Raw genomic sequence first — 13,089 nt, 5'->3', positions numbered from 1 at the left:
TATGTCTAGAACAAATAGTATTAGTTCTATTTTGTGACTGGGAGCAGTCACCGGGACTATATATAACACCAGTCCTAAAGGATCTACACTGGCTCCCAGGTTTGAGAATTGTGGGACGTGGGTGGCACTGTGGTCTAAACCACTGAGCCTAGGGCTTCCCGATCGGAAGGTCGGCGGTTCAAATCCCACGATGGAGTGAGCTCCTGTTGCTCAATCCTAGCTCCTGCCAACCTAGCAGTTAAAAAGCACGTCAAAGTACAAGTAGATCAATAGGTAAACAGCGTTTTCGTGCTCTCCTCTGGTTTCACCAGCAGCGGCTTAGTCATGCTGGCCACATGACCTGGAAAAACTGTCTGCGGACAAACGTCAGCTCCCTCGGCCAGTAAAGCGAGATGAGCACCACAACCCCAGAGTCATTCGCAACGTAACTTAACTGTCACGGGTCCTTTACCTTTTTATCCATAAATACCTTGTACTAATAATGAGTATTTCTCAAATGACTTTCACACAGTTTTGCTTTGTTTCTAGGCTCTTACTTATCAATATCTCTCCGCTGTTTCTGCTAGATCTTTACCATACCACCTCCCAGTGTTGCAGCTATTTGCATCCTGAAACTGGATTTCTTGTTCCCATCCAGCAAATGAAGCACAATTCTTCCTAACACAGGAGTCACTAACTTTTTCAGTATGAAGGCTGCATTCACCCTTGGTAAGCCCTCCAGTGTCTGCATGCCAGTCTGTGTAAATCAGCTGAGGAAGAGGATTCTTGCTTCTTCTCCTTGATCAATCAATCAAATGACTGGGGACTGGTGAGTGGGAATTTGCATCCCCATCAGGATGCTGAGCTGAGCAGAGTTTTTATAATATACACTCGGGAGTAGGGGTGGATCAGCTCCCAGGACAGAGATCACCCACCCCTGCTGTAGCACATACATGGTTAACCCCCTTACTAACTTAGGTCTATCAGTATAGAACTTCACTCATTAAACAGTCATTAAAAGCTGGAATCTGATCAGTATTGGATTCAGATCTAAAACCCACATGGCTGGGCTTGAGCTTATTTAAGTCTTATTGGAAGTCAGATGTGCAGCCCTATTTTCAAATATATTAGCTTAAAAGAGGTAGGGGGTCATACGATTGAAACACATATGCAAATCACTTCAGCAGTCACTTTTTATTGTTATCTTTTGCATACATAGCTGGTAAAAACCCAGGAACAGATAGTGAAAGTGAGCTTGGTTGCAAATGAAGCTTTTAAATATTTTTATGTGCGTTTTTATTCAGAGTGTAAGAGACTTTACGGCTTTGTTTTATAATAGCTATTTATTTTGATGGGTTTTAACCACCACAAATGATTTTTATTGGCCTAACTGTTGGCGAAAACTGACACATTGTTATGTTTTATGCATCTCTTAAGTAATATTCTTTAAATGCATTGGCCTGTGAGGGACCTATTTTAATATGATGATTGATTGATTTTGTCAAATCAAACATGGCAGTGAATGTTAACTTTTTTTTTAGTTAGAATAAATAAATGCTGGCATTATAGTTCAGAGGAGTGTACGAAAATACTGGAATCCGATCAGAAATACTAACAAACACAATTTTTCATTCGCTGCGAATTTTCCCCAGTTGTGTTCTAGAAGCAGCTGCTCGTGAGATGGTAACCGAAAGTAAGTACATTGTATGAAAAAAATAAGGGATACAATCCAACCAAGGTCAATCACTTTCTTGTTATCGGTGGTTTCAGTGGAGTTAATCATGTCTCCTTCCACTGAAGTCAGTGGTACTTTGAAATGCTTCCCTTTGAACAGAAATTGCTCTTTAATCTTACCTCTGCAGATAGGAACTGGAAAATCCCAGGATGCTGTGTTGGCTGAGTTAGCTATACAGGTGAGCTGGGGGTGTCCATCCAAGATGTATCCTGTCACACAGCTGTAGCGGATTTTGTCACCAACATCAAACCTTGTACCATACAAGACACCTTTAGGTGGGACTCCAGGATTTCCACAAGAACCGCTCTGTAATTCTGTAAAAGAAGAATCGCCATTACCACAAGAGAACATAAGTGAAATAGCATATATTTGAAACACCATTGAAAAAGCCTGCAAACACCCTGTTTTGCCCCTGCCCCATTCTGTCACTTTTTGTGATGTTTTCGGGTCACTTCCAGGTTCGGCGCAATGTGTGTATGCGTGGTCGCAGAAATGTTGGACGTGCCTAAAATGGTCGCTGCCTGCACTACGTGACAATCCATTCTTAGGGGGAAAGGTCTCTGATATGATGCATAATGTCACAGTATAGACAGTGGTAAAAGAAAGAAGAAAAAAGAGTGAAGCCAACTCAATAAACCAAAACAAGTAATCTAAACAATTCCTTTATAGCTTTCATAAAAGAGTTCAGGGCAACAATCAAGTAGAGTCAATTTCTACTAGCTAAAGAAATTATGATGCATTTTAGGGAGTAATATTGCAGCTCTACAGAAGCCCCACAGGAGATAAATCAGGACCTTGAGTACTGAAGATAGATAAAAGAAGTGTACTGAGAATAATTAACCTTTTGAACTATTTTCCTTTTTTTTTCTGCAGCCAGAAAAATAAGGGTCAGAGATACAAGTAATTAGCAAGTAATGAAAACTGAGACACCAACACTTTGTTTTTTAGTCTGCAGTGACCATCAAGCCAATTACACCAAGAAGAAAAAGCAACCACATAAGTTTAACGATTAACCACATAACACCAGTGACTACGTTTTGTCCAATGATGGCTATACATTTAAACAGCAAGATTTTAACACCTTTTAATCCTTTTGTTTTTTTGTACTTGGCTGGGAACTCACGAAGTGTATAAATTATAATCTGATGTATTGCACTGAAGGAAAGCCTACTTCCATATCAACCTGCCCAAAGGCTAAGGTCATCTGAAAATGTCCCTCTCCAAATGCTTCAGCAAGGCTGATGTCACCAACGGATAGAGTTATGGAATTATCTCCCCAAGGAGGCCTGCCTGGAATCAAAGCTGTTATCATTTAGATGCCAGGCTATGACCTTGCTATTCACTCAGCCATGCACCTGATTTTTCCACCTGCTGCTTTTATTTATGGTCTGCTTTAGTATATTGTATTTAAAATTTTGTTTTCATTCTTCTGTTGTTGAAAACCACCTTGGAAGCAATCATGATAAAGTGCAGTATAAAAAAAACCACCCTTGTAACTTTCAAAACACAATTGTAAATAACAAAGGTCACACTCCTTTGCCCACCTGCTGTGTTACTGAGTTCAATGGGTCTTTATTCTGAATAGACACATATAGAATTGTGCTGTAAAGGTGCAATCCTGTACCCACTGGGCTGGGAATGCACCCCGGTTAAATGGGGATTACATCTTGGATGGAGAGAATTTAAATCGGTTTAGTAATGATATTAGTAAAAAGGTAAAGGTACCCCTGACCATTAGGTCCAGTCGTGACCGACTCTAGGGTTGTGGCGCTCATCTCACTCTATGGGCCGAGGGAGCCGGCGTTTGTCCGCAGACAGCTTCCGGGTCATGTGGCCAGCATAACTGAGCCGCTTCTGGCAAACCAGAGCAGCACACGGAAACGCCATTTACCTTCCCGCCGGAGCGGTACCTATTTATCTACTTGCACTTTGACATGCTTTTGAACTGCTAGGTTGGCAGGATCTGGGACCGAGCAACAGGAGCTCACCCCACCATGGGGATTCAAACCGCTGACCTTCTGATCAGCAAGTCCTAGGCTCTGTGGTTTGACCCACAGTGCCACCCGCGTCCCTATAGTAATGATATTAACTAGGAGTATAAAGGTGAAATTCAGTGTTGTGCTATGACGAACGCTCCTGCAGCTTGCTGGATGGAATGATTTTCCCTCTGCTCCTCCCAACTGCTCTTGGGGTTCTCCCACCTACCAAGTCATCTTTTGGGGGCACCATGGGGCATAGAGGAAGGAGAGCGGGGAGCCCCACTGCCCAAGGGCTTGCACCGACATTATTCATTAGGTGAGTCCTGTCATTTATAACTAGTTCTGCCTGCTGGAAGGGGACTTTGGAGGTGCATTTCTAAAACACAAGCAGGCCATGGAGCAAAGTTCTCCTGCTTAAAGGAAAAGAGAGAGGGAAATCACTCACGGCAAGTGAAAACCCTCAAAGCGCATCTAAAGTAGCTGCATTGATCTTAGCCACCATCAGCTGACAGCATTCTCCTTTCTTTCTCTCCTGACTGTGCTCTCCCAAATAATATGTGAGCACGTTAGAGGTTCTGCCACATCTGATTGCTTATTGCCAATGGATTGCTGGCTCTAATGGAAAAAAAGTGATGAAGTTGGTGGAATCATTTGGCCTAGCTCCACAGAAGTCAATGTAATAGACTAGATTCCATTATCTGAATTCTTGGCTCACAATATTTAATTTTCATTCATTCTCCGGTTCCTCCCTGTTTTATTACGGCTCTGTCAACATAATTGCCAATATATTTAAAAGAATTTACTCGTTAATTCAGAGAATATCAGATTGCATAATCATTCACTCCCACTAGTAGGTAGCTCAGTATTCATCCCCCCCCCCCTTATACTCTGGACTCCACCTTTCGGTAAGAAATGCCAGTAACAATTTTATTTAACCTATAAAAGCAGGGAAAACTTCCTTTCCTGTAAGTACTACAGATATATAAATAAGGGGAAACAACGTCTATGGTTGAAGCCATTTCCTTCTTCTGGTCTATTGGGCATACAATGTTTCGTTAGCTGGCATATCAGCTAAAAGTGGGTCATTCACTGATTTTCAAAAAAATTCTTTTATCCTTAAGTAGCAGATATTTTATATATTCGCTTGCTAGTGAGGCTCACCAATGCAGACTTCCAAGTGCATGGAATGTGAAAATTGTTTTAATTGCAGGAATATGTTATGTGGATTCCTTAAAGAAAAATCAATGGGTTTGGCATTATTTTGTCATTTCAGAGGTTTACTGGCCTCATATTCAAATAAAGTAAAATGAGAGATTGGTAACTTCCCCCAAGTTCTCCCTGTTTTGACACCAATTTTCATTGTTAAACCTGGAAGACCTTGGATCATTCCTGAGAACTAGGAGCTTAGAAAAATACCTGTCCTCATCCCTGCTACCCCAAACCCTAAGATAAGCTGCATCCTTTTGCTTCCCTTCCAAGCCAGACAGTGGCAGGTTCAGATGTGCAGGTGTGCAGAGATCTTCAAAAGGAGACATTCTTCCTTCTCCCCATGATAAGCAGTACATTAGGAGGTACACCACAAAGGCTGTTCTTTTGAGGGCTGCTGGAATTGCAACTGAGACAGAGAGAGCACCATGCCCCAGCAGCCACAGGGATTTCATCCCCAATACGCAGCATGTCAGGAAGTGTACTGTGGTAATGTATCAAAAGCATTGGCTAAACAGAGCAATCAGCAAAATGCCAACCCTAACTCCTGACTGGGGTGGTAAACACATATCTGCAAGTGGGCCTACTGCAGTACCCTGCCTAGAGTATATGTGGAATAATTTTCACTCATCACTATTTTTCACTAATGGTGTGGGGGGGAGAGAGGAAAAACACAAATGGGGGAAAGAGAGGAGCACAAAAGTCTGCAATGTGCTGCTAATTGCCGTATTATGCACTGGAGATGGGAAAGCAAGACATCAAAACGAGAAAATTGTTGGAAAGACAGGGCAACTTCAATTTCATTCCCCCATTATAGTAATACTCAAATGCAGTGGCTCCAAGTTTAAGTTGATTAATGTACCAAGTAAATCAACTCTGGAAGAGCAAAGGAAAAGAATTCCAAGAACAGGGTCAGATTTGCTTGATTTCTGTCCAAGCAGGACCTGCAGAAGCAAGAGAAGTTGCCATTGGTCTCATCACCTCCTGGCAAATAGTAGGAGAAGAAATGGAGGCAGTGAGAAATTTTACTTTCTTGGGCTCCATGATCACTGCAGATGGTGACAGCGGTCATGAAATTAAAAGACGCCTGCTTCTTGGAAGAAAAGCGATGACAAATCTAGACAGCATCTTAAAAAGCAGAGACATCACCTTGCCAACCAAGGTCCGTATAGTTAAAGCTATAGTTTTCCCGGTAGTGATGTTTGGAAGTGAGAGCTGGACCATAAAGAAGGCTGATCACCGAAGAATTGATGCTTTTGAATTATGGTGCTGGAGGAGACTCTTGAGAGTCCCATGGACTGCAAGAAGATCAAACCTATCCATTCTGAAGGAAATTAGCCCTGAGTGCTCACTGGAAGGACAGATCCTGAAGCTGAGGCTCCAATACTTTGGCCACCTCATGAGAAGAGAAGACTCCCTAGAAAAGACCCTGATGTTGGGAAAGATGGAGGGCACAAGGAGAAGGGGACGACAGAGGACGAGATGGTTGGACAGTGTTCTCGAAGCTACCAGCATGAGTTTGACCAAGCTGCGGGAGGCAGTGGAAGACAGGAGTGGTCCATGAAGAGTCGGACATGACTAAACAACAACAATAATATTGCATAACTCTTGAAAAGCCGAAAGTAATATAATGCCAAATCTTGTCATTGTGGGTGGTACCACACCACTGAAGAACTGCTGGAGTCACAACATAGACATGGCAAGCCTAATTCCATGACGTGCAATGAGCAGCGGCAACTATTTAGTGCAGACATACTCAAAATCACGTGCCACAAACACAAAAGCTTTCTCTGAATTGTGAAACTCTCTATTTGTTCTTAAAAATATTAATTCCCACAACTAATTAGAAAGGAGAAAAGGAGACTAGCTTGTAGTCTTTTTTTCACCAATTACTTTTCACCTGAGATACAATACTGAGCCCCAAGCACAAATAATTAGACTCAATCCATTAATTAAATGTGTTTGTACAGAGACTTTGAACGTACTGTAAATTCTAATTGCATCTAGCAGATGTAGTAATTTATCTCCCCAAACCTCATCAATCCAGCCCCTTACTTCATTAGACACTATACACAGTTAAAGTATGACTAGTTCTGAAAGCATAATTTTTATCCCTTCCAGCCCATAAATTAAGTTTTAATAAGTGTTGATAGTGAACATTCCAGGAAATGTTTAGGAAAGTCAGCTGCCTATCTGTATTTCTTGTAAGAGTTTTATTTCTATCTCTTTTTTTATTTGATTTATATCCTGCCTTTCCTCCTGAAAGTCCCCAGCACAACAGACAGAGCAGTGATAAAACATTTTTTATATATATTAAATGCAATTTGGAGTTGGATTCCAAAGAGCTATTTTGGACATGTCTTTAAAGTCTTTCACTTATGTTGATGAAGGTTCTTTTTAAAGTAAATAAAATAAAATAAGCAGCTGATCCCCACACCACTCACTAGCACACTTTCTGCTTATGACATTCTCTTATGCTTCAGAAGTAATTTTCCCTGACAAGAAAGGAAAGCTGCTGTTCAAGACACATGTGCCAACATATTTCTCCAGGGCATGTGAATTTCATATTGTGGTCCTCCAAATCCCCCCCCCCCCAAAATAAAAGTGCTCTAAAGGGTAGGAGGACTCTCCAGAACAAAATCAAATATGGCATAAGAAGTTGCAGTATGAAGGGGGAAATGCTGCAAGTCCCTTCCACTCCTTTTATTGGCAGAGGCCTTCATTTGATCAAATACTCTTCTGTGGATGGAAGGGTAGAAATAGATGCAACCTACAGAGTCCAGTTGAGCCTCAAGTGTTTTGAAGAGCATAGATTCTCATTGAAGTGTAGGTGGGTTCCCATGAAACAAGATGCAGTGATAACAGCAAGAACCTTTATTCAACTAACAGAACTGGACAACAAGGGCAAAGCGACTGCTTATATACATTTATGAAGGCATGGACCACTCCCACTCTCAACATGATTGGCTGTCTAAACTCCCAAGCTGTGAATCATAACTCAGAGTTTAAGGGCCAATGGCAGTGGTCCAAATCCTGAAATGCTCTGTGATTGGATATCATGTATTGAAGCAGAATACAGGGGCTCATAATCCTTAGTCCAGAGTCAAGCTCAGGAAAACACGGACCACTGAATACAAAACTCCCATGATTCTCCCTTTCAACTTTAGTAAGAGCCTCTGATTTACAGCTGTAATTTTACAAAACCTTTGGTCAAATGAAAACATTCCCTAAGAGGCAATTTATGAAGTGAACCCAATGCCACTCCTTAGTGGGTCCATAAATAACCTTCCTTCAACGGACATGGAAATATAGTTTTGCTATAATGAAAAAATTCTAAGTCTAATGAGTAAATGCATTCTATAACTTCTTTTTTGCAACAAAACAGTTGATAAAAATCTAGAGTCCCTTGGTACATTAGATAAAATTTGAACCATTGACTAATTAATCCATACTTCTAGCATCTGCCAAAAAAGCTCTCTAAAATGTTTCAGCTTATAAAATAATTTGGTACATAACTTATCTGAAACAAATTAAACCTAGCAGCTACTACAGGAAAAAGAACTACATGAACTCAACAGATTCAAAATTACTTAACCTGAAACCAGAGCACTTACTGACTTATGTATCAAACATACTGTACTTTCTCACCAGGCACATGTAACAAATGTATTGGAGTGGTCTCATTAGAGCCAACAATGTCCATCTTTTGAGGTTAATGATGTGGCATGAGAAACCTATAGTTTGGACCATAATGACCAACTCTGCACATGGAAAACTGTGGTGAAAGGGGCTCTGGGGTTGGGCATTGAGTTCTACCTCCAAAGTCATGGGTCTCCTCCTGACCCCGTTGTTACTATACTGGGGCATAACTTATTATGATAATTATTATCATAATCATTATATTAGAAATGTGATTTTTTTGTAATCAGCCTAGAGGTTTTCTTCTTCATTAAATTTGCATTTTACCCTTCATCCATAGAGCTCAGGGCTGTTCACAGCTTTAAAACACAAAATGCATAATAAAAAAGAAGAAAAACAAACAAACCAGCAACCCCACCCCTAATCAAACAGTACATAAATTTTGTTAAATAACTAATAAAGAAACCAGCTTCTGAAGCGGGAGTCTGCTCTATGCATGATACCTCTCTGTGCAACTTCATTTCTTATTTATGCATGCATTTATACCCCACCTTTCCTTCAAGGAGCTCAAGATGACAGACATGGTTCTTTCTCCTTTCCATTTTGCCCTCACAACAACCCTGTGAGGTGGGTCAGGCTGGGAAATGGTGACTGAAGGGCACCCAGTGAGTTTCGTGGTTGAGTGGCGAACTGAACTCTGGTCTTCAACATGTTAGTTAATTGTGTGGGGAGCCTCCACATCTACAGCAAGCTTCCTGCTTCCAATGTCATGCTCCAAAATGGTGGTGCAGAACAAACATTATGTGGCAATTGTAAAAAAGATAATTCTGTGGATCAAAGCAATCAAATGGGCACACATCTGCTCGACTAATCTGCATGGGGAAAGTGAACATATTGGGGAAAGGTTGCTATCCTTCCCTTTGTGAAAACAAAAACAAAAATATTTCCCCCATTGTAGTATTAAAATTCTCCATCTCCACATGTCATATATACAACCTGAATAGACAGGGGGAATTAGCATATTCATTGTTTATTTTGGGCTGAAACAAAATATCTCCCCTAAACATTTCATATGGAAGTCAAGAATGTACAAGCTGCACTATCTCCCAGCATTCAGTAATAAAACTCTGAGGGCAAATTGCTGATATAAAATTTCTGGCATGCTTCTGCATTTCTTATTCTGTTCTCGTTCTGCATGGAGACTCTTGTTAATGTCAATGGGAGTTTTGAGCTAAAATCTAGTGTAAAAATATGCTCCAGAGAGTTCCCCTTAACGGAGATGGGCAAACGTTCTTAGAACATTTAATTAGCAAAAATTCCCCTATTTGTAAATATTAATTAAAGCCATTCAAATTAACTACCTCTCACAATTATACTTTTAGATGGAAACTATGAACAGAGGAAAGATTTTCTCTGGCTAGAATCAATGATACAAGGAATACCAATTAACTGGGTGCTGGGGGTTCACAATTCTGGCTTTCATTATGAACAGATATCCCTTTTGTCATGGGACTGCTTGAGCATGAGCAAAACAGTGTGGAACTATTCCAGAGTTGGTGCAGGAAATGGTACCACTTGAGGTGAGGCGCAGCCAGCAATCACCTTCCTTAACGTTGAAATGTTTTACTACTGCTAATGTGGCAGTGGCACATCTTCACTCCCATTCTGCCTTGCTGTCAGGAGTGACATCCTTCCTCAAAGCAAGACATTCTGGATGATGTTGTTTAGGATAGTGCCTCCTCTTCTAGGATGGCTAAAAAAAATGTAATTTAAATTGAGCTACTTTAGGATCTTAAAAAGCAGAGGCATCACCTTGACAACAAAGCTCCGTATAGTTAAAGCTATGGTTTTCCCAGTAGACCTATCCATTCTTAAGGAAATCAGCCCTGAGTGCTCACTGGAAAGACAGATCCTGAAGCTGAGGCTCCAATACTTTGGCCACCTCATGAGAAGACTCGACTCCCTGGAAAAGACCCTGATGTTGGGAAAGTTGGAGGGCACAAGGAGAAGGGGACGACAGAGGACGAGATGGTTGGACAGTGTTTTTGAAGCTATCAGCTTGAGTTTGACCAAACTGCGGGAGGCAGTGGAAGACAGGAGTGCCTGGCGTGCTCTGGTCCATGGGGTCACGAAGAGTCGGACATGACTAAATGACTAAACAATAGCAACAACACTTTAGGATCTTGGGGCAGACCTGTCTTCTTACCAATAAGATACGTTTCTTGAAGAAGGATGGCGGTAGATACCATACTCCACAGTGGGTAATGAACTTTGGTCCCTTTATAGGAATTGATGTTGATGCTCTAATTTTATCCTGTCTGTTCTTGCTTGTAAAGTGGAATTGAAAATCAGGCCGCATCTCTTTTAAAGTTTCCTTAATTAGACTCTGAGTTTTTGCAGAGTTGTAGAGCTCCAAAAGCTTCAGAAAAGGGCAAGAAGAAAGCTCAGAGGGGTGATGAAGCATTTTCCCCTATGAGGAAAGGCATCTATGTGGGGTGGGGTGGGAAATTTATGGAAGTTTATAAATATACTAATAGTTGAGATATTCCTCCCCTTTTCATAATACTAGAGCTCCTGGTCATCTACTGTAGTGGTCTTCAAACTTACATCCCCAGATGTTGTTGGACTACAACTCCCATCAACCCCAGCTAGCCAGTGAGCTCAGTTGGTTAGAGTGTGGTGCTGGTAATGCCAAGGTTGCAGGTTTGGTACTCCTATGGGACAGCTGCATATTCCTGCAATACAGGGGGTTAGATTAATTATTTTCAGGGTCCATTCCAACTCTCTCATTCTATGAGGTTGAAGAGTATGGATCTAATGAGATTGGCAGGTGATCAAGGGCAGCCAAATGGGCATACTTCTTCACAGTGTTTAATTAAGGTATGGATTTTACTGTCACAAGATATCGCATGCGCCACTAGTTCAGATAGCAGGTTAGATTAATTCATGGGAAATGGGAACTATCAATGACTGCTGGTCATGATGGTTGAATGCGGCTTCCTGGGATGCCTCGGTGGGCATGGAAGGCTGCTGCATTCATTTTTCTGTGAACCACCCTGAGATCTTATGATGAAGGGCAGTATATAAATCTAATAAAATAATAAATAAATAAAATAAACAGATGAACCTTTGGTCTGATCTAGCAGTGTCATTCTTAAATTCTTATGTTTATCTCTGAATCATCCACAAAAGACATACTATAAAATATCTAGCATCTCAGTTGTGTCTGTTAAGTGGTATTGTTTGCTACTTATGTTGAAGGATAGCTCAGCTGGTTACAGTGTGGGGCTGATAAGACCAAGGGTGACGGGTCAATCCCCATATGGGATATCTACCCTGCATTGCAGAGGGTTGGGACTTGAGTCCTTAGGGTCTCTTCTAACTCTACAATTCTATTAGACTGACTCTCTCTCTCACACACACACACACAGAGAGAGAGAGAGAGAGAGAGAGAGAGAGAAAGATGAACAGGACCATAGCTCAGTGGTAGAGCATAACTGAAGGAGCATCTCCACCCCATCGTTCAGCCCGGACACTGAGATCCAGTGCCGAGGGCCTTCTGGCGGTTCCCTCATTGCGAGAAGTAAGGTTACAGGGAACCAGACAGAGGGCCTTCTCGGTAGTGGTGCCCACCCTGTGGAACACCCTCCCTTCAGATGTGAAGGAAATAAGTATCTATCCTATTTTTAAAAGACATCTGAAGGCAGCCCTGTTCAGGGAAGTTTTTAATATTTAACGCTGTATTGTTTTTAATACTTGATTGGGAGCCGCCCAGAGTGGCTGGGGAAACTCAGCCAGATGGGCGGGGTATAAATAATAAATTATTATTATTATTATTATATATTATTATCTGAGGGGCGCGGGTGGTGCTGTGGGTAAAGCGTGTTCTCAATAAAGGAGAGCACGTGTTGCGGATGGGGCCAAACAAAGCACCCCAGGGTTAACAGGCAGGCTAGTTTCAAAGGGATGGAACTGGATTGGTGGTTGGTGTTACTGGGGTAAATTTGATGTTGCCAATTTAGGGGTGGGATCAGAGCTTATTTAAACAAGGTGCACAGCATTTTCCTTTCTCTTTCGCTGTGGGCACCGGATCACCCGCCCGCCCTCCCTTGATTGGGCTTGCACTTTGACCTTGCTATTGCCTGTCTAGGGGTCGCCTGCATTGGTGCGGGGGCCTGGTAGGAATTTACCTTTTGGCTGATTAGTGCGTGCCAATTGGGTTTTGCCTACTGCGTAGCAAATCGTCACAACTTGTAAGGTTGGCGGTTAGGCATTGGTTAAAATTGGTTGGTGGAGGGGTGTGGATTGGCTGTGCCTACCCCTCCAATGCTGCTGCTGCACGGGAATTCCGTTAAAGGAATTCAGGGGCTTACCATCCCCCTCGTCCAAACCCTTGGTGCAGGGTGCGGGCCGAGTAAGCTCCTGGGAGCAGGCAGGGATGGTACTGAGGGTCTGAGCGGCGCAGCTCCAGTAATCCCTGGGTCCTGTTCCTCCACACTGGCTCCCGCCGGAGTCCGGGAGTCAGTGCTGTCCCCCAAGGTGGGGGGGACA

General features: G+C 42.1%; 1 protein-coding gene across 4 annotated transcripts in view; it reads right to left on the bottom strand.

Moving 5' to 3' along the window:
* The window catches only part of CSMD3 (CUB and Sushi multiple domains 3), a 568,382-nt gene that overhangs the window by 398,285 nt on the left and 157,008 nt on the right, over window positions 1-13,089 (bottom strand). For all 4 annotated transcript variants that reach the window (XR_014513736.1, XM_083450329.1, XM_083450330.1 and 1 more), the window contains exon 4: window positions 1,834-2,028. Coding sequence is in view for 3 of the 4 variants with exons in the window: in XM_083450329.1 (XP_083306455.1) it covers window positions 1,834-2,028 (195 nt within the window). In the remaining variant the exon portion in view is untranslated. The remainder of the gene's footprint in view (window positions 1-1,833; window positions 2,029-13,089) is intronic.

Source organism: Podarcis tiliguerta (assembly GCF_965153285.1).
Source record: "Podarcis tiliguerta genome assembly, chromosome: 7".
NCBI lineage: Eukaryota > Metazoa > Chordata > Lepidosauria > Squamata > Lacertidae > Podarcis > Podarcis tiliguerta.
The sequence above is the reverse complement of the archived record's forward strand: the minus strand, read 5'-3'. Positions and strand labels throughout refer to the sequence as shown.